General features: G+C 36.4%; 2 protein-coding genes across 3 annotated transcripts; both read left to right on the top strand.

Annotated features, from left to right (window-relative positions):
- The first annotated feature begins 457 nt into the window (after window positions 1–457).
- LOC132845832 (probable serine/threonine-protein kinase kinX) lies at window positions 458–22,715 on the top strand. Of its 2 annotated transcripts, XM_060870146.1 has the most exons (8): window positions 458–699; window positions 5,100–5,164; window positions 6,240–6,320; window positions 6,436–6,566; window positions 8,255–8,369; window positions 18,629–20,702; window positions 20,856–20,944; window positions 21,772–22,715. In XM_060870146.1, the coding sequence occupies exons 2-8, from the start codon at window positions 5,120–5,122 to the stop codon at window positions 21,850–21,852; spliced, it is 2,616 nt and encodes an 871-aa protein (XP_060726129.1). In that variant the 5' UTR covers window positions 458–699; window positions 5,100–5,119; the 3' UTR covers window positions 21,853–22,715. The 2 variants fall into 2 exon arrangements, with proteins under 2 accessions (XP_060726129.1, XP_060726130.1); XM_060870147.1 differs by lacking the exons at window positions 458–699; window positions 5,100–5,164; window positions 6,240–6,320; window positions 6,436–6,566; window positions 8,255–8,369 and adding an exon at window positions 14,584–14,844.
- Window positions 10,353–13,141, top strand: LOC132845835 (palmdelphin-like). The gene is made up of 2 exons (XM_060870149.1): window positions 10,353–11,798; window positions 13,004–13,141. Exons 1-2 carry the CDS (start codon window positions 10,850–10,852, stop codon window positions 13,087–13,089), a joined length of 1,035 nt encoding a protein of 344 aa, XP_060726132.1. The 5' UTR covers window positions 10,353–10,849; the 3' UTR covers window positions 13,090–13,141.
- Window positions 22,716–22,816: the final 101 nt, after the last annotated feature.

Below are 22,816 nucleotides of genomic sequence, written 5' to 3'. Positions count from 1 at the left end.
ACAGCGGATGAGGCAATCATTTTTTGATGAGTCTTGTGCATTGGATCTATCATCTAAAAAGCTCTTGGCGAACACAAAAAGCGTCATAATATTTTAATAACTTTGTTCTGAACTGTAGTGCAATGGTGGTTATGAAAATAAACATACTGCAGCACAGAGACTTCTGATGCAGTCTCAGTGCAACTGTACAGGCGAAACTAATGAGCCAACTTGATTCCAAAGCACTGCCCTTTGTGGATAATTTTGGAAATGTTGCTTAGATAATTGTGTGATTGTTAATATGATGATTTACAGTCAATGAACATGATCTGCATATTGGGATGTATCAGTGTGTCTGTTTGTCTGTTGTTTGGCAGTATTATACTCACATATGGTCTGGCAGCCCAGTTCTGACAGGCTCAGGAGGAGCTTGGAGACCGGGAGAGAGAAAGGAGAGAGGGAAGAGAGGGGAGTGAGAGAGAATTAACCAACAGAAGAGAAGAAAGTGTGTGTATGTTAGTAAGGGAACATGGGGGCAGTCTGCCAGAGAGTGATAACCCCAGCTTAAATCTCAGCCCACATTACCTGCACTTCTACACACTCATTAGTACACACGCATGCGCACACACTCAGCTATGATGGACTGTAAACTGAGCAGAGCAAAGTGACTTCCCTCCAGTTTGTGTTAACCAAAGATCTGATTGCAGCCACAAACTATTGGTAAGTCTATGCTTTTCTTTCCTTGTACTGATATGATTGCGTTTAGTGTATGATTGTTATTAATCAATAGTTTTTCTATTAAGGTTCATATCTGACTTCACTGTGTTGGTTGAATGAAAAAAGTATAATTACTGGCACAGATAACATTGATTTGCTCTGAGCATGTTGTTTTTGATCCAGTAATCCTATAATTCTTTTAAGCTTGGCGTGATTCCATGCTTGCCAACTGTCCCTGTGGGAGGTCTTTAATGCCCTTATAATAAGATTTAAAAGGGTCTGACTTTTGGTAAAACATTGCTGTCATCTCAAGAGGCTTAGAGTCACAGTGACGGCAGCACTATGTTTGGGGAGATCTCTCTACTCAACCCTACACGAAAAAAAAGATAGACCTACAGTATATATTTATTCTTTATTCAAATGTCCTCTGGGATTAGCCTATTAAACCATTAGCAAAAAGATTAAGGACTGCAAATTATTGTCTCTTTATGTTAGGAAAGCTGAACAGAAACAAACAGAGGTAACTCTTTGCCATGGGAACAGATTTGCTGCTTTGTATCTTACAAGATGCATGTGATACATTAGGCAAGCTAGAGATACAATCCGGTCTGCTGTGATTCCAGGAGGATCAAGATTTATTATTTGATTTGATTGTGTTTTTTTGAATATTAAATGCTCACCATACGATTAGAACCACATAAGACCACAGAGAGAATGTTCAGACCAGCTACTGACCCAAATCTGTCTTTATGTTGTTTTAAGTGAGCATGTCAGCATGACTTGTAGTGGTTTTACATTTTGTTTTAAATAGCAGTGTCACTTGCTGACAGCCCTAAGGAGTGTACAAGATAATGTCTGTGTTCCACAGCTCAGCACAGCTGGACAGAAAAGGTATTTTTAGTTACTCACAGATCTACTGACAGCTTAGGCCTTTCTGACATAACCTTCTGTAGCCTCTCCTGACAGTATTTTTTTATCCTACACCACAGTGTAACTGATAGTTTACTGTTACAGGGCTAATGGGAAAGCCCATGAGAGAGACACTTTGCCTTTATATGTCTGTGTAATTAATCCCCAGATCTATCTATCTATCTATCTATCTATCTATCTATCTATCTATCTATCTATCTATCTATCTATCTATCTATCTATCTATCTATCTATCTATCTATCTGTCTGTATCTTCTATCTTCTTGCTGTCACTTCAGTTACCTTGAGAATACAACTATCCTCTATCTGCCAGAGTAGGAAGAAAAAGCTGTTTTCTGATACTAAGCAGGTCTAAGAATTCTATAATTGAAATGCTTATACACTGCTTATATATGGACTCACAGCAAAATAAATATGCAAAAGCCTTGTACTTTTTATAATAATCCTATTCAGCAGGTGTTTTCCACCGGACACCCCAATATAAACCCTGGTGATGGACCTCACCCAAAGAAAGGAAATCAATGTTATTTATTTGCTTGGATTATTGTGCTGGTAGATGTGATTTTGGTCATTAATACAGCTTAAATACTTGACAGTCAAAATGAATTCATCCAAAAAATTTTGAGTACAAGCTCATTGTTTTAACTGACAAAACTTGATCTTATAAAATCTCATTATTTTTAAACAGTGGAGTGCTAATTATAAGTAAAAAGTCACTAAAGCATGATAACTTTTATAACTTTAAAGCTCATTTTAAACCTGATGTTTGGAAAGCTGAATCACACACAATAGCTTATATCAGATGGCTAATGTATTTAAATTGATTGTATACAGTGGTGATACATATTTGTAATACTCAAATGATTCAATATAGACAATTTGCATGGTATACAGTTACATCCAGTCTGAGTGTTTAGATACAGTACTCTCAAGCCCTTCTTGGTCCACTTATGAGGTGACCCTGAGGCCACATTCCCTTAGTCATTAACATGGAGAAGACTAGAGAAACCACAGAAAGGACACAAAATATGTTGACCTTCATACTTCAATAATGTCTAGAAAAAATAGCTACACACCTAAAATGGCTATATCTTCTGTTATTGCATTGTTTAAAATTGTTTTAAACAACCATAAAACTACACTGTTGAGGATGAAAGTGTATCCTCTTATAGTCACAAGGAGCAGGAGGAGGGTTAGAAAGCAAAAATCTATCCAAGGTGCACATTGGGAGACCTGCAAGCATTCTGGGTCCCCCACTGTTAGCATGGTAGAAGATCTGTGTTGTTGTGGGCCTGTTTTTTTTATTATTATTTTGGCCAATAGCTAAAATGTTCTTGCAAGATTCAGAACATATTTATAGTCAAATTTACATAAAAAATAAATAATCAGGCTTGAGGAATGGAATAATCTCAGCTTGCTGGATGAGCTAACAGCACGATCCTCAACTCATGTCAAGACCCACAAAATCAGAAACACAACATCACTTTTGTTAATATTCCAACATGATTACAAAAACATATTAGGAGAGTTGACATGTTTGAGGAATTACATTTGATTAATGAGCCTTATATTTCAATATCGGATTATGTTTTTTGAAATAAGTCTATTATGAGGAGCAGGTGACTTATTTTAAATTCTGAATTTTAAAGTTAGAATTTTATTTCTTAAAGGGGTCCCTGGTTCCAAAAGGATTGAGATCCACTGGCCTAACTGACATTATGGTGGTGGTGATTTGCACATAATCAGAATGTCAGAGTACATCCTGTGTACTTATACTGTACATGCATTCCTTCATTTTTACTTCATGATGTGACAGTGAGACATGAGACAATTTTCACTTGTATTTGGTGTCAAAAAATATGCTAATGAGTTACCAATCTGAGGAGCATTTTCCCTGATGCGTTGTTAAACATAACACACAATCTGTTGAAAGCAGATACACACATGCAAATATATGTATGTGTGTCTGTGTGTATTCTCAAAATGTGTCTGAAGAGAAAGAGGGAATGTAAATAAAATTCTTTAACCATGGAACGCAATTTTTGATGTATACAGTACTCTGCGACACATAAAATAATTCAGTTAGATGTATACAATGTTTTGAGCCACAAAAACATGTCATCAATTTACTGAATAGTTGCATACTAATCATTCCACCCACCCACCAAAAACACTCATGTACACATAAGCGCTGAACACCAACAAAAGTGCAAACTTGTGTAACACTTCACACAGTCAGTCTCAACAAATTTAGAACTAACTCAGCCGGGGTTCTATTATTCACTGCTGTTACTGAGCACAATTCTGACAGGGGCTTTAAACCAGTTGTTATGCTGGTGTCATATGGACACTGTTCTCAGCCAAGAAGTAGCTTGTTTTCACTACAGTGCTGAGAGAGAGACCCAGACAAACACTTTAACATGCTGTAAATCAGTATAGATGCTCAACCCATTACGGAAATGTAGGATTAATGAATATATCAGATTCCTCTAAAGCATGGACGTGTTTGGAAATATTTGATGCATAAATATCTTTAGGAATCTCTGCTGCATTAACTAGCCTAAAAGAATAGTGTTTGACATTGAAACCTTACATGACTTTCCTGTACTTGGTGTAAATCAATGGCCTATTTATTTTCTAGTTCTATTATTGACTGGCATTCACATACATCACTGCGGAGGACTCTTATGTAGACAAGTTACATAACTGCACATTTGTTATTAGAATGACTTTTCTGACACTGATCTTTGAGTGACAGACATGGAGGCTTCACATCAGCAGACTATTACTAACATGAACAACGTAGTCATCGTCATTCTTCAAATCCAATCCATCACAAACTGGCCTTGGATACAGCACTTGGGTGCATATGAGTAATATTTATAGATCAATCTACAGTGCATGTTCTGGAAATGGTATGAAAGATTAGCAAGGCTTAGAGTAGTGGGTCATATTTTTGGAACAATAATTTCTATGACAGAACCTTTACTATTATACAGATTAATTTGCTGTTTGACATTTTTATACTTTGTTTATGACATTGACCACTGTCTTACTGATACACTGATATTTATTTGCCTTCTCCTGTTACTGGCATGGTATGCGTTGCCACTTTACCCCTTAGTCATTGGCAGCCACTAAACTGAGAGAAACTATATCACTTCCCATGTCAGAAAAAGAATTCCACTATGTCTACATTTTCATTTTGACAGTACAGTAAATTGTTAGCCCTCTCACTTCAACCCAGTCATCCCTCAGAGAAAACGCTGTTACACTCTTTCACCTTTTTTGACCCCCAACTTTTTCTTCCAAACCCCAATGATTTTCCAGCTTTAACCAACGAGACCATGTGCCCCCCTTCACCAACCATCCACCCACCCATAGTCTAATTTTGGCTTCTTTTCTCTTGCTTTCTGCCTGTACCCCATTCGTTCTCTGGCTGTATGCATCGCTCAGACTAAATTTTTTCTCAGCTCTTTGTTTCAGAGTCAGTATGGAGGAGGCTGACCTATTACGAGGGAGACTACAGGCCATCACAGTGAGTATAGTATTGGAAATACTTGACATTTGAAATAAAATACTTTATATATAGCCATATTTGTATTTTTGCTCATTGATTTCTACTCGGTATGCATGGTCTCTGCACTCTTAGAAAATGTAAAACCCTTAAGCATTCTTCGGTTGTTCCCTTAGGTAAAAGCTTCAAGGTTTTATTGCAGACCCTACTACAGATTGTTGCCTTCTCAGAAATGAATGTAGAATCATTTTATATTCTTTACACATTTTAAAAGCTTTTCTGTAATCTGTGAGATGAACGCAAGGATAACATTTTTACCTACAGGATACTGTCTTATGAGCCACTAAAGCTAAATATCATGCCTCCTCATCTAAACATCTGAGAATAATAGATTCCTAAAAACATCCTGAAAGTTTTCATTAGGAAACACTGCTGCTATTATTCATTTCTTTAGGATATATCAACTTTCCTATTCCATGATCCAAAACGGACAATAAGGCAAGGCTTAATGGTTCTGAGGCTAAATTGTTTGCAACGTCACATGATTTCAAGGCATAAAATACATCAGAGGATTTTAAATTGCATGAAAATGTTTCAAACCTCTAGTGATCCAGTATTTCAGACTAGTATTGGCCTCGGCAGTGGGACTTGGTATTGATTTAGAACATACTTAGTTTAATTCCTAGCCACTTTGTCAATTTGCAATTGAATAATAAGATGATAGAAATCTGACTGTTCTCATCTTTGCTTAAAAATGTCAATTATTATGGTAAAGCAAATTAATTAGTATTTTCTCTGTGATTTCTTTCATTTTCTGGAGATCTTGTTTTATATATTCTTGTTCCTACCAAATCATCTCATTTTATACCTTCCACATGGTTTAAAGCTACTGTTACCAAAACATTGGAACAGGATTAGAAAACCTTCTCCATATTTTGCACATACCAGTAAGAATGCATAAAAAATCAGATATAGCAAGTGACCATAGAATAAGTCCAGCAGAAAAATATACAGGACTCACATCAGCTTAAGAACTGGATAGATTTATTGGATTTTGAAGACTACAATGTTTTTGTTTATCTTTGTGTTGAAACAGGAGAAAAGAAGAATACAAGAGGACATTGCAAAGAAACGGAGAGTGATTGAGGAAGAGAAATTAAAACTTCAGTATCTAAAGGTATGGCATGTTCTACACTTGCACATCCTTGTATTATTTATTTGAGGTTTTGTATTTTTAAGCCTTGACCTAGGTAATGATGGTAAACAGAGAACTTTTTCTGTTTTCCAAATAGAAAAAAGCCTTGCGAGAGCAGTGGCTCATGGATGGCCTGAGCGGTCAGAATGAGCAGGAGGAAGAGGCCATGAGGGCACAGGCTCAAGAGGAGCAGCAGCAGGCCACAGTCTTGCAACAACAAATCCACAGGTATTCCAATCGATAGCACTGCTGCAGGTTTTTGGTGTTTGTTTCTTATATTCTGTTTATGAGTTAGAGTGTGGAACTCTTTATATTTAGCTTTTGCACAATTCAATTCATTAATTTATAAATGAAATTTTAAAACATGTATTTATATGAGAGTCTTGGGCATAAACTATTTTTTGTCATTTTTAAAAATTTGGGGATTCCACAAAAGCAGAATGAGATTCACAAGTGCAGAAGCTGCCAGTAACAGTAGTATCAGCATGAACTGGGTAGGTCTAAGGAGTGAGAGGAGCCACAGGAGCAGAAGTGGGTCAAGATCAATCACCTGCATCATGTCAGGCAACAGGAGTACAACTCAAGCGAGAGAGAGAGAGAGAGAGAGAGAGAGAGAGAGCAGATTATTAAGCATGTGCTGTAATCCAATGGCATGGGAGAGAAAATGGGGTCTCCAGCAGGTCTAGCTATGACAGTATAACTAATGACAAGGTAAAATAGGCGTGAGGACACATTGGGATATCAATTTCTTTTCACTCCACAAACCTGAGAGGTGTGCAACAGCATCAGAATATCTTAATTTTCTAGAACTTTCAGTAAGTATAAACTTCTTTACCTATAGCTTTACATTTAGGGAAAAAGGCTATTTTAAGAAAAATTTAAGAAACATGTTTTTAGTTTTTATACTCTATTTAAGAAACAGTATTTTTAAGGCTGTTCAACAGTTCAGGGCTATGCAGGAAGAAGATCTGCACCCTGCCATCGTCTTCATTATTTTAGGTACTAATCAAATTATTCTGGAAAGGAAAAGGATTGGAAGCATTTTTTAAGCAGATTTACTCTCTAGTTATTACATATTCTGTCTTCTTACATCAGTTCCACACTAACTGATAGATGACTGAACAATAAGGAATAAATAACTAATCAAGGAAGCTATATTCATCTTCTGAAACCTAAGATTAAGTCAAGAAGAAATCTGACAGTCATGGTAAACACATTAGCAACTTCATCTCCACCTATCCATTATCGTATTACAGTAGATACTAGATGGTGCAGTCTACAACCAGGTCACAGTTCATGTCACCACATCTCCTTGTGTCTCACAGCTTGATTTCTTCTTTCATCTAAAACAAAAGGGATATAAATTGAAATTACTTTAGCCTGGAGAAGCTAGCTTAGTAAACTGTCCAGGCTCTGATCACTAAAAGCAAAAAAAAAGCATTCTGGACGAAATCTTTCCTGTCAGATAGAAGAGCGAACTCATCTTTTTTTAATAAATGTTTCTGACACTTCAAGTTCAAAGTCATGCCCCCAATCACAGCATGGCAAAACAAGTTCTCTTTTTCCACTCTATTGTTTAACTCTCTGTGACCAAGAACCTGGCGAATTTGTTTTAAAAGAAATTGGCATATGATCCCAGGAAAATTCTTATTAAAGCTTCCTGTTTTTGGTCAGTTCTGCATGCAAGTAATAACACAGATTGATTGAATGATAATGTGTATGGTTTAGGGAAATTTGTCCATTTATCTCATAAAAGTTTTTTTAATGAAAACAAAAATAAGAATGAAGATTTAGCTTTTTGCAAGTTATTAATATTTAGCTGTTACTGCAGAATATAATTTCTGGACTGTAACCTTCTTCTATTTTTTTAATTTATTTATTCATTCATTTATTTATTAATTTGTTTGTTTTTGCAGAATAGAGCTTGAGATTGAGGACCTTGAAACAGTGGAGATGTCTATCTCAGCAAATGAAGAGATTATTTTAAAGCGACTGAAGGAGGTAGAGAGGACAGCTGAAGACATTATAAAGGTATTGCTTTTTATAGTCATTGGGGTTTGGTCTTCTGCCCATGTTTGACGGCTCTGAAGACTTACTGCAGCATTCTGGGTTACTTTTGCTGATGGCTGATGGTTGAATAGCGTAAGGTGTTTTTTGGTTTTGTACAAACTTTTACAAAACTGTTGTTTGCAATTTCATGGCTGTCAGAATGAACTGAAGACAGTTTGGCATAGGGTGGATTAATCATGTTATTTTGTTTAATATCTTGACATTAAGTTGTGTTTTTCTATCCACAAACTGTATTTCTACACAGGAAGTAAATGGTGATGTGCAAAGAGGTAAAATGCTTCCTTGTTCTGGCCATTAGAACTTTTTTGATAACTCCTGAGTACTACAAATCACCTGATTTTTTATAGTAATATGTTATTTATTTTTATTTACAGAGATGATTCAATATATCTACTCTGCAATACCTGATATTCCTAAGTCATATACCCCAAACTTAATGAGAAGAGTCAACACTCCAGTAAAGGATTTTGGTAGTGAAGCAGAGAAAAAGGGTATGCTTTAACTTCTCTGCTTTACTTGAATAAAAATGATGGCCATTGCCATATATTAATAAAATGCATGGAAACTTCAAGACTAACAACATCTTTGTACTCACAGACTTGTTAATCATCTCTTAAATCCTACTGGGACATTTAGTGCTAAATTATAACTTCATTAAAGGCCAGTGCACATGGAGGGTAAAGCAGTAAAAAATATGTCGTATAGAGAGTGATAACAGTAATTGGAAGACAAATATACACTCAGTAATAAAAGTATCTAATTAGAGGGTTCTATGTCTACACCTTGGTCAATTAGTTCTAGCATTTCCACTAAAAACACAAAGATTTCTTCATTCACTTTCTCTCATGTGGTGGGAGTTGAGATGGATGTGGAAGTTGGTGCCATAAAGTTGTTTTATTAATGAGGAAGGCAGATAAATACAAATCTTAATTCAAAATCAGAACAAGAAGGAGCAGAGGTTGGTTGACAGGCAAACAACAGTAACAGGGGTAATCTAAAACACATCAAAACCAGAACAAGAACAAAACCAGAACTTGGCATCACAGACCAGAACCACTCAACAAAGTCAGTGAACACAAACACAAGAGTATAAGCTTTAAAACTAATTATGAGGCAAACTAAAAAACAGGTGACAGTAATCAGGAAACATGTGGGAGACAACCAATGACAGTACAAGGGCAGAGATAGAACTCATACCAAAATAATAACACACGTGGCAAACTAAAAGCGCACAGCATAGTGCTGTAAGCTACTACAGACGCTGAGCTGCTCTGACATTATTTGAATTGATTTTGTTAGAAAAAAAAAATATTTTAGTCATTTAGTGATTGGAATTTAGCTGTGTAGGCAAAAATAGTCTTAGTTGTTAGGTTTCTATTGTTACATCACAATACTGTTTTTAGCTCATGAAAAAAAATTTCAAAATTTTTCCCATAAATTATTTTTAAAAAATATTCTAAAAAAAGACTTTTACATATTTCAGTTCCCTCATAAATACTATGGTAAAATAGCTGTATTCTTTGTTATTTTTTGATGCATGTTGGCTAAATAAAATGTGTGACTATGTCTTTATGTCTTTAATGTAGCTTAAGCTTCTATGAGAGTCAGTGCATGGTGGCAAGGAAAAATTCCATGAGCAGACATGATAGAATCTTTGAGAGAATCTGGACGTATAAAGGAACGCATCGTACAATAGGACTTTGCTCATTTCCATACAGCCTTGAATATAATCATATTGTATACAGGAGTCCTGGGAGGAGTGGAGGATTTAATCAAAGTAATTTTAAATGACAAAAATACAGTATCCAGTGTAAAGCAAGTGAATCAGAAGAGTGACTCTTAGTTATCAACCTTTTTTTTTGGAAGAGGTGCACATATTTACTATATTCACCAACACTTGTGAGCAGAAGATTAATCATAACTGCTGAGCTCTCCAAACACAGACCAAACAGATCATAAGAAGAGCATCAGAATGAATCAGGCATGTTAGATGGGACAGGAGGCAATAGAACACGCTGCTTGACAGATAGAGAAAAAAAAACACATTATAAAGTACATCCTGTTCAAATGTGGACTGTGATTAAGTACTCCAGCAGGTCTAGCAATGACACAATAAAAACATGATGGCACGCTATGGAGAAAGCGTCACACCGCTACTCTATCAACATACACGAGGCAAGATTGATAACATCCATTTTTCATAAACAAAACAATTAAATGTGCTGTACAAACAAAAAGGAACAGATATAAAGATAATTGAAAAATGTTTTTATTATTCTAGGCACAGACACAAAAAAACTCTAGATAGACAAGCGCTGCAGAAGTCTAACCTGCAGGTCATTGAACATTTACCTGGAAAGATGTTCAAAACCCCTTGATTGGCAGTGTATAGAGTAAACCAATGGCTTGACTTGATCTAACATAGCCTTTTTCCTCCAGCCATGTATGCTATGAAGATCAGTGTGGAAAAAGATCTGCGCACAGGCAAGAGTCAGGTTCTCTCCTCTGCCACAGTCACCCCACAGGATTTCCAACAGAAAGGTATTAAAGTCTATGATGATGGCAAGAAGTCAGTATATGCTGTACAGTCAGTGGGAAAGGAGTCTGAGGATGCACTGGATGAGATGAGCTCCCTAGAAGTAGAGGAGCTTCTAAAAAAAGCCACAGCAACGAAGGATCCAACTTATGTGGAGTATCATGAGCCTGTTTTTTCCAGTTCGTACAGCAGATCCTCAACTCCTCAAAAAGTGGAGCGAGGGATGGTTAGACAAGGTCCCTATGGGTTTCACATACAGAGCAAGATTCCTAGCCCATTACAGCCTGACAATCAAACCTCTCAATATCAAGAAAATGTCAAAGCCATGCTTTCTCCTAATCCAGATCATGTGAATTTTTACATGAACAAGAATGCTGTAAACAGACAAAAAGCAAATATTTCCAGAGGTTGTGATGGTGTGCACACAGATAAAGCAAAGCAGATGGAGGAGCTTAAGGAACAGAAAAGGCTCATTCCAGTGTCTGATTCAGAACTGGATTTGGAGAGGAACTCCAATTATTATCCAACAGAAGATGCTGACTTCAGTGCAGACAACTCTTTCCCATATGAGATGGACTGCAGTGAGCCTGTGACAATGATATTTATGGGTTTTCAGCAGGCAGAGTCGGATGAGGAAAATGATGTGATCCAAGCTGAACTGGTAGTAATAGGCAATGATGAAGAGGATAATGAGGAACCATCTCTCTCATATCATCCACAAGGTTACCATAGCAAGGTCTTCCAGCCCAAGAATGATAATCTTCATCATTCAGAAGTCAGGCATGGTTTTACCAGAAGTCACAGCTCAGGAGAGCACCTGACCAAACACCAAACACAAAACACAGATACGTCAGGTATAATCAATAGGCAACATGGCCTTGAACGGCATGTTGATGTATCACATCTAACCCTTCTGTATTTGTATATGTGCTTTCAAATACTAGATAATATTTTACATGCCTTCTGAACTAACAATGCATGCCATGTTTGCTTTGTGACCTAATAGAGTCATTTCTTTTGAACAGTTTGTACCTGATTAATTCATTTTATATCCATTTTGCTTCAACATGCAATTATCTGAAAAGTGAATCAAAGCATGATATTTATTATGTAAGAAAATATAACTTAGCCAGCAAGGTTTTAGACAAAAGGCTGACTGTTTTTAACCCTTTGGTCAGTTGAGAAATTAGTTTTGTTAAAAACAAACAAAAAATTCATTTTATAATGTGACCATGGTTTATACATAACACATAAAATATTGCATTGTGTGCTTCAGTAGGTGTGTTCAAACGTGTAGTGCCTCAGGATAGAGAGAGAGAGAGAGAGATTTAGCTCCTCTCAGTGGACACAATTAGTATGTAAATATCTTGTGAATGCATCACATAATAAACATAATCAAATGCAGAAAGATTTCTGTGTTACAAAAACAACTTCTCTTATGTTTGAATATATATTATCACTTTGCCTGTTTTTAAATAATATAATGTCTTCATTATTTTTCCTAATAAATAACCTTTAAAAATGCTTAAATCCGTACATAACTAAACATATATATATATATTATAAAGGAAGGACATGCATGTACTGATTCAATTCCATTTCATGGCCATTTCTTCTTCTTCTTTTTTTTTTTACTTCTATTGTGTCTATTGCTTTTTCTGTGTCCAAGTACTCAATCATTTTCTTCACGTCATTTTGTTATTTTTCCCTCCCTCACACATCCACAGGGCCAAAGTGGGATTGAACATCTGTCTGTGTCTTTTGTGAAAGAGTAATGCACAGTATTTCTCGGCCTTTCCATGCCCTTGCTGTCCATCATCCTTAATTGAACAGTTTGTCCTTCATCACTTTCAAGGCACACTGACTGTTCAAGAGACATTTCAAAACAGCTGCTTGAAAGTCAGTTACATAACCAATAAAAATATGCATTATACAATCACGAAGAGTACAGAAATGTAATAGATTACAAATTAATATATAGTTTTCATTCTGTCTGTCCATTTTCTAACAGTAGATAAGACTATTGAATGTATTCATTGCTTTCCCTTTTTCCCCACAGTCCTGACAATGAAACAGCCTCAACTAGGAACATGTGCAGTTCCCTCACAGCGTGTTCTCAGGCTCCCAAATCCATTGAAGACATAATAAGAAAGAACAGACATAAGAATTGGGTGTCCCCAATTACAGTAGAACAGAGAATGAGTAAAAAGAATATGAAAAGAAGAAATATGAGAGCAGATAATAATTTTTTCTGCTTCTAAAATTATTTCTGTTTCCATCATTATAAAGAGAGCTCATGAAAAATATAATTTTAGGAGTTTTTTGAAATTTGACTGTGCAGCGCATCTTTTGTTTGTTAAGTGCCTTATTCAACTCAACATTTTCTTTGCATTTGTATAAACATAAAGTAAGTACAATATTCTAGTGAGAAATTGCAGTACCGTTTATTTGTAATTGTACAATAATGTTTGTGTTTGAATTAAATAAAAATAGTATGGTGATGAGCAGAGTGATGGTCCTATTAAGCTATTTTATCCACAGTACACTATCAGGATGATGTAGAAACAAACAGCATAGTGCTGTGCTGTTTCTACAGGGATTCGTTAATGACAGATGCTAAATTTGATTTAGAAGGTTAACTCTATTATACAGTAGATACTCTGGGTAGTTTAAATAGGTAAATATTTATTTATTTATTTATTTATTTATTATTGTATTTATTTATTTATATTTCAAAATCATTTTCCAGTACCTACAATAAACACATCAGTATATGTACAAAATACATTAACAAACTGCACCAGCAAAACCGAATACCACATTTTGACTTTAATGGATTTAATGCTCTTAATGCCATGCTTCTGAATTTGTTGTTGGGTTTATGATTTGGTTGATGCGTTTTCTTAGTTGTTAAAGTGTTTTGCACTTTGGGGGCACTGTACATATTAACTTTTTTGTGGGGCATGTGGAAGCTTGGTGGTTAAGTTGTTGGGCTACCAATTGGAAGGTTGTGTCCACCAATCCTAGGTCCACCAATGTAAGTTGCTCTGGATAAGGGCATCTGCCAAATGCTGGAAATGTAATGTATGTAAATGCTAATGCCCAAATGCTAAACTTTTTTTGCAGCAACTAGAAATACAGAAAGCCTTTACCTGAAATGAATGAGAATGCACCGAATAGCATAAAATATTTTTGGACTTTGTGTGATGATGTATGAAGAGGAAGTGAAATTTCAGAATTTCATCATTTTGATTTCATCAGCTTGAATTTTGTTTGCTAATATTATTTTAGGCAGACTATTCGTGTATCCCAGTTTGAAAGCTTCAACATTTCAAAATACAATAATAATGCCACGTTCTTTTAGTCATTCATAATGATTATCACTACCCTTGGTTTATTTTAACAGAGCTTACTTATATTGGTTTACTCTTTGTATTTCATGAGCATCTTGAATACTACTTACCTGAATTAGGAAAAGTTTGATTGCAGCAAAATGTAGCAACATCCACCATTTGTGAATTAAATAACACTTATTATTGAATAAGAAATACTAAGCGTGTTTAATCAAGACATTTCCTGCATCTAACTAACAGCCTCAGTGTTCTGAGTGAGTGTTGTAAACAGGAAGAAATCTGAACTCACATATCTGGTATTTGCTTGAGAATGTCAGTTCAAGCTAAATATCTGCATTTCTTGCTGACAGTTTGCGAGACCTCCTGTGAGAGTGTTAGTGTGCATGTATTTGTGTGAGCGTGTGAGTGTGAGTGTGTAATGAAGCAGCAGAGACAAACTGCTCAGCTATTGGCTGCGCCTCACACATTCAGTGTGAGTTGCGTCTCTGTGGCTACAGGGAAGAGCATCAGCTTAGCACTCTCCACTCTACTGCTGCCACAGAGCAAGGTAGGACAGCCACCGCCACACTCACAGCCAACTCATTCGCTTCACTTCACAACTACAGCTAGCTAATCAAGTGACCTGTGTGTTTTGTAGGAAGGGTGATGAGCATTTGAGCTTATGCAGTGCTATTGGTAGGCAGCCCTGTGTGGAGAGCCCACAGTAAAAAAACAGATACTGACAGTATTGTTAATGGGGCAAGTTTATAGTAAGATATTTGAAAATGGATTGCATATGTGTCTATGTAACATTTCTTATTTTTCTGTGAATGTGATTTTACTCTTTTTTGCTGCAGCGTTATCAGGCATTAGAGATATATAATTTTGCATTTTGGGCAAATTATTTGGGAAAAATTCATTTGCAAAGCATGTTTTAAACCTTTGAATGTTTAATGCACGTTTTATTTTAGACATATTACTTAGGAGAGAAAGAATTCTACTTAATGTCACATTACAAACACAGTAAAGAAATAACTATTTTTCATTTAATTATTTCATATAATTGCATCATCATTGTAGAAATAGCAGATAGATAGATAGGTAGATAGATATTCTCTCTCTCTCTATATATATATATATATACATATGTATATATATATATATATATATATATATATATATATATATATATATATATATATATATATATATATATATATATATACATATATATATATGTGTGTGTGTGTGTGTGTGTGTGTGTGTGTGTGTGTCTATATATATATATATATATATATATATATATATATATATATATATATATATATATATATATATAGATATATATATATATATATATATATATATATATATATATATATATATATATATATATATATATATATATATATATATATATATATATAAATTTTTTGAATGTGTTCTATTTTGGATTCCACATTTTCTCTGCACCCATCAGCATGATTATTAATAGTAGTGAAAGTTGCAAAGTTGCACAGTGTAAGAAATAACAGTATACTGTATTCTATTGAAAATCTTGTTAGCAATTTCCCGTGTGATGCCTTAAATGTACATATCCAAAAATGCCAAAATGCGGATTTGAGAATCAGAGCCAGAGGGGATGGCAAGTCGTTGAAACTGATTGCAGATGATGAGTTTCTGCTTCTCTCTGCTCCCTCATTAAAAAGCAGAGTGCAGGAATCTTGGCTTTCGAAAATCCACAGGAATGAGAGATATTTTATACTCACAGCATTGGATGTCAGCCACCTCTGTAACAGACGAAACTGAAATCATAATCACAGCTAAGCATGAAAAATAATTTTTGAAATGTCACATAATAACCAGAAAATGCTATATATTGTTACATATAATGCCAGAAAAAACACTACAGGGTTCAGTGTCAGTACATTTACTGGATTGTTTCACAGCAATTCTTTTCTGACTGTTCTCTTGTGAAACTTGTGAAACATGTGCCCCTGCTGTGTGGTGACAGATGGAGCCTAATCAAGCTGTCTCTTAAGGCTGTGAGCTTTTCAGAAAAGTGGCTGGCTGGAGTTCTGAATGGCCAGCCCACGCACTGCAGGGTCTCTTTCACATCAACTCTGCTTATGATTCAGGTTATTGTGCTTGAGAAAGCAAAATGTCCTTCAAATTAAAAAGCAAGCTAACGCACCATCAGTGCTCTCAGTGACGCAGGCACAGTATGAAGATTCTGTGTGGTCAACTGAATTGTGAATCTCTCAGTTGGAAGATACGCTGACAGAACGGAAAAACTTTTCTGAAAAACGTAACGTTTTTATCTAACCGCTGGCCAGACCCCGGGACCACGTTAAAAGATCTTACAAATCCATACACGTTACACAATTAGTTATTGACCACATAGCTCATTATGGAAAGTTCAGAGTGAAAGTATTGCCTAAGGTAGCATGCATCACAATCCCAAGCATACATATAATGGCATATCTGCCAATAACTCAATGTTATCTTGAGTTATTTACTTGTCAACACTAGCTCAAATGTTCATGTATTATCCTAAAATGGAAATCAGAGAACATACAGATTTTGAGAGGAGAATAGTTTACTTAGCAACAGGAAAAAAGATGATCGCCTGCTGGCTGTTCTGGCTGGAGATCATGGTAGGTGTTTGCTGCAGAGATACCTCTGTTACTCTGAGTCTGCCTTCAGTCCTAATGTCACTGAATTATTTATTGCATACTGATTATTATGACACAAGTAGTGAGACTAAGAAGCTGTGAGCATGGACGTTTACTCACCAGCTGAGCTGTTATACCTTCTGGGCTGTTGCCATGGTACTCAGCACTTTTCCCTGTCTGTTGTTTTCATTGTGCTTTATGCTTTTTGTAGGGTTTCATTTAAATGAAAATGTATAGAAACAGAAATGGAGACATTTCATATCTTGTTCTTTTTATTATATTTGAGTGCTTGAGTGTAGGAGAAGTATTTCTGAAAGATATTTTTGTTGAAGTATTACCTGGGAACAAAAAATGATAGATATGTGTATAACTATAGATTATTAAACAGTGTCTGAACCTTTTCTTTGGCTTGTGATGGTACAGCACGAAAATGTCAATGAAACGCATTTCCCGAGAGCCAACAGAATCTGAGTGTATTCTGTTCTAAAGCTGGGATTGAATCCAGTGGCTGTAGTGAGAAAGAGTTTTAGCATTAGGCTGCACATTACACTGACACTTGGCACGGGGCAACGATGAGTTCACTGTTAGCTTTGTTTGCTCTTCCTGTAATCAACCTAAACTCAAATGTCATTATCAAACACCCAAACAATAGGAGCCAAAGTAGTATGCGCTTGACATAAAGTATTTAATTTGTGAATTTCAAGCCCTCACAATGGGAATATGAAACTAAATAAACACAGGAAATGTATTAAACACTGGCTAATCGTTCTTAGCTCAGCTTTGTGTATTAGCTTTGTGTATTTGTGTACAAGATAGGAACATTTCCTCATGGGCTTCTGCTTTGCTTCATTCACCTCTTCTTCAGCTAAACAGAGGCAAAGGCTAATAAGATGCAAGGACCCTGATGCATCATACAATATGTGGGCGAAGAACCTTTTTTGCACTCTTACATAATGGAACCATTTAATTCTATCAGGCTTCTGCTTTTCCTTGCTCGAAGCCACTGAGTGTGTGAAATGATTCATTGCAATAGTAAACAAATTTTTTTTTTCATTTCCTGTTCTATATTGTCTGAAATCCATTTTTGAAGGGCTTTAAGCAAAGTGAAATATTGTTTACAATTGTGGTCATGAGAACAGCTTTTCACACATCTGTAACAGGGAGATAGTTGAGCCAAGAGGTGAATCAGATGCATTTTCTAGAAAAGGTTATTTGTGTTTTTGATGAGAAAAAAAAAGCTTTGGGGTAGCAAGACATGACCTTTCTGTCAGGACATGGCATATGGTCATGACACCTACCAGGTAAGGGATCCATAAATATACTAGAAGCATGCAAGCATAAATAAGCAAAAAATCATGCTTGGATCTCACACATTTTGTCATATGTTTTTTCCAAACATATGCAAGTATTCATGTTAATTAATCATGTTCATGTCAGTAGCTATGTAGGTAACATAAAAAAAAACACATTTCAAACACTGTGCTAAAATAATTTGATGTGCTTAATATTCACCTGCCTGTTAAAGCCCCAGCAACTACTAATACTAAAGCTTACTGCTAAATGGGACTTATTGTGTGCTATGGGTGTTGTTTTTATGTGTAGCTGGAATTATACTGTATGTGTATGTATTTTATGTATATATAAAATACGTATATGTATTTTCTTTTTGCTTTGTAGGGAGCTGCAGGTGGCAATCCAGAATCTGGTGGTGGCACAGAAGTGAATGACACTTTCTTACCCATTGAGAATCAGACACAAACAGAACTTAATACAATCTCCAAGTCAGTCACCATGGAGACAAGTGAGCAATCCAACACAGAAAACATCCCAGACTATGAGATGGACATCCAGGAGACCACATTAATTGAAAACCAGGACACAAGCGCTGAAGATGAACAGGCTTGCAATGATGATATTCTTTTTGAATCCCTGAGTGCCAAAGTAGCTGATGCCATTTTAGCAGATTTGCCTCCCACAGTGACAAATGGTGATGAATTTGAAGACATGCCCTCCCCGAAAGAAGCTTTAGTATTGGAGGACACAAATGGTGAGCTAAATCGCAATGAATCTATTACCTCGTCTGTGTCTGATACACCATCTAGTGCTGAGAGCATGTATGAGAATGAGGCCATGCAAAAAAGACAGGATTCAGTGAAAGAGGAACCGAGGAAAAATATTGTGACTGTAATAGAAGATGCCGAGGATGTTGATATACTAAATCCATTAAAAGCAGAATTCCATGAGGATATCCTAGATGGCTTAGGCTGTGAAGTAGACGAATGCATGTTGGAATCATTCATCCGGGAAGAAGTTATGTCAGACATCTCAAATGAGTCTGGTCAAAATCCTGAAGATTTGGAGGAATGTCTATTGGTAGAAATTGCTGCAGCATCATCTGACAGTGAGACAGATGAGAAATGGAGAACAATATTTTCTTCCTCTATTAATAAGGAGGATGATGACTCCTATCTTGACAGCCTTCAGCTAAGTGCACAAGAGCTATTCATTCAAAAGCCAGAAGTGAAGACTGTTGAAAACCAGTTAGATGCACAGGATGAGCCTGAGCAGGATATGCCTGTAGAGGATGCTGTGTTGGAGCAACCTGAAATTTCCCCAACTTATGCCCTGCCTACACAAGAGATCTTGTATAATCCCTCTACACTATTCCATGGCTTGTCCAAAATATCTGAGGATGAAGAGGAGCTCGGGAAGGGTTCTGTAAATCATAAAGAATTTTCATCTACTTCTGTCAAGTCAGACTCAAACAAGAAAATACCAAAAGATTATTGTGTGATTCAGGAGATGAAGAGTGAAAATGTCAGCACAGAGCACGTGGATTTCAGAGTTGCACGCAATCAGTGGCTGCAGATGGAGGAGCAAACAAAGAACATCACACATCATCCAGTCCTCAGGACTGGGACCTGCCAGGGCAATCACAGCTACATGTACACACCAGTGCGCAACATTGACAGACAGAAGAGGGATGCCGAATTAGAGAATTTAGCACTTGGCAGAGACTACCAACATGCCCAGTTTAGCCCCTGCTCAGAAGATTCAGGAGTAGATGATTCTAGTTTCAGGTCACCTTATGATGACCCAGAAACCCCAGTAGAAAAAGAAATTCGGTCTGTCATGGAGAAAGAGGAAATCCTGAAACGCGAATGGGCTATGTCCAAATCATACATAAGTGACTGTGTGCCAGGAAAAGGAAAACCTGTCATCTTGAACCCTGGGAAATTATGTCAAGAGGTTGACGAGAAGAGAAAGATGCTTGACCATCAGGAAGATGACTGCAGATTATCCTCCAGCACCCAGATGCCATCGTTCATCATTACATCCTCCCCAACAAGATCACAGAAGCATGAAATGGCAGCCAACAATGTCATTATCCTTGAACCTGAATCTTGCCATCAAAGTCCACGCCATTCTGGAAAGCTGGTGACATCTAAATCTGCTGACTGGAAATCAGAGGAAAACCCCAGCGTAATCATACTGGAAACATCAAACCTAATTATTCGAAGTGCATCAGAGTTAAACCTAAACTCTGTCTCTGTGGTACATGAAGAGAAAACCTTTCTCAATAACCCGTTTTTCAAGTTGCGGTCCCGGAGCTCCCTCTCTCTGGTTGATGAAGAGATTAAGATGGTAAAGCAACGAGAGGAGGAACTGAAAAGACAAAGAGCAAGCCTTTACACTAAAGAGAATTTTCTTGCTTCTCCAAATCTCCTGGACAACCCATTTGACAAACAAGGTTTGTGTATCTACATAATTAGAACATAATTAATATGATCTAGAATTCACTCAAAAAAATCCTTAAAGATTCTTGGCCTTGTTGACAAATATGCATCATGCATTTTTTACATTTAGATAAATGCTTCTAAATTCATCAATTGTTTGTTTTTAGATGATATCCCTATCAAATGTAAATCATCCCCCTCATCCCCTATGAAGACATATAAGATGGATCGATCAACACTATCCTGTGATAACAGAGTGAGTTCTAGTCAATCTAAATGTTATTAATATGAATACACTATATGGCCAAACATTTGTGGATTTCTGACCATCACACTCTTTTGTGTGCTGCTACACTTTCCTTGTTTTTTTTCTTCTTCTTTTGGCCGCTCCGTGTTTGGGGTCGCCACAGCGGATCAGGTGGTCCACATAATTAGATTTGACACAGGTTTTTCCCTGAATGCCCTTCCTGACACAACCCTCCCATTTTTTATCTGGCTTGGGACCAGCACTGATAATTAATTCTTTAGTGGCTGGGTCAGCATTCCTGGGTCTGGAATTGAACCTGGGCCAGTGCAACGAGAGCACGTTCTCCAGCTGCTGGACCACCAGGAGATATGTGCTGCTACAGTGCTACTATTTTATTCCTAATTTAGCAAAGTTTGCCATACTGGCTTTGGTTGGTGTGGAAGCACTCACCTACCCAGTGCCCCAATCTCAACCCACTGAACACCTTGGGGATATACTTGACCACCAACCGTACCCCAGGCCTGGGTGAGACCCAACATATCTGTGCCTGATTTCACTAATACTCTTCTGGCTGAATGGCAAATCCAAACAGCCACAGTCCAAAATCTAGAAAGCTTTACAAAAAAGAGTTACTTATAAGGTTATTTAGAGGGACTAAACCTCAAATGGGATTTTCAAAAAGCACATATGAATGTGATGGTCAGGTGGCCAAATAGTGTATCTTGAGTGGTTGTTGTTTTTGCTTATATAAAATGAAAAATTGGAAAATGTAAAACTGAAAATATAGTTTGTCAAGTTTGTTAATCTAAATATACTTTAACCATTTGCTTCCATAGTTCCCTGAGGCCTATTCTGGTGGTCGTCGTAAAAGTGCCATGGCTCTGCGGTGGGAAGCAGGGGAGTTTGCAAATCACTAGAGAGGAACAGACTAGATCTCAAACAGTAATTATCCATGTTCTTTGTAAGAAACTTCAAGCAGTGTTACAGACTGATACTGATTTCATCATAAGCACATGCTGTTGCTTGTGTGATATTTGCAGCTTTTCATTCATGTTCTCTCAAAGGCAGGAGATCTGAGGGCTTGCCATAATGCCTGAATGTTAGCTAAATTGTAGTTGTTCAGTCTATGCTTGTTCTTGTCATAAATGTCCAGAAAGATTTTAAACATATTTTATTGTAATGTCTTAGTACAGAGTTCAGGAAAATGTGTCCTGTATTTTCATACTGTATTTTCCTGTAAGTTGATTTAACCCTTGGCTATACTGAAATATGTGACACTATAGAGATTACATTGGCTATTTCTGCCTCCAATCTGCACTACAGTGAAGCCAACCTAAGAGATTTCATTAGTATACTGACTTCTGCTGCCCTTTTACCTGAAAGTTAGTATTTGTTACAATACAGGTGGTCTTTTTATGACAAGATCATTACCTTTTAATATAGCTATTATAGAGACCCAAAATGAGAGAGAGAGTAACTTGAATATTGAACACTGATATTTAACTGCTTTATTGTGTAAATGGAGAACCCATTATGTAATGCTTTCCTATTTGTCTAAAAACATATTTGTATGCTCATGTGACTCTGTTTTAGTCTAAAAGTATTATGGCTATAAAGTATTGCTAGTTTGTATTCAGGTACGCCACCATTAAGTACACATATGCATTGCTTTTTATCTGAGAAAAGAATGGAAAAAAAAACACTTGAGTTGTTGATATTTAAATTAAAACAATAAATTGAAACGAGCATCGAAACAAAAACAATAAACGAGAAAATATGATTCTTTCTTACATGGATATTTTAATGATATACAGAAATAAAAAAGATCTGACTAATAATCTGTATTATAATGTGAAACCAGCCTTACAGACATTAACACTA

This window comes from Tachysurus vachellii, chromosome 5, assembly GCF_030014155.1.
Source record: "Tachysurus vachellii isolate PV-2020 chromosome 5, HZAU_Pvac_v1, whole genome shotgun sequence".
NCBI lineage: Eukaryota > Metazoa > Chordata > Actinopteri > Siluriformes > Bagridae > Tachysurus > Tachysurus vachellii.
This window is presented reverse-complemented; position numbering and strand designations above follow the sequence as displayed.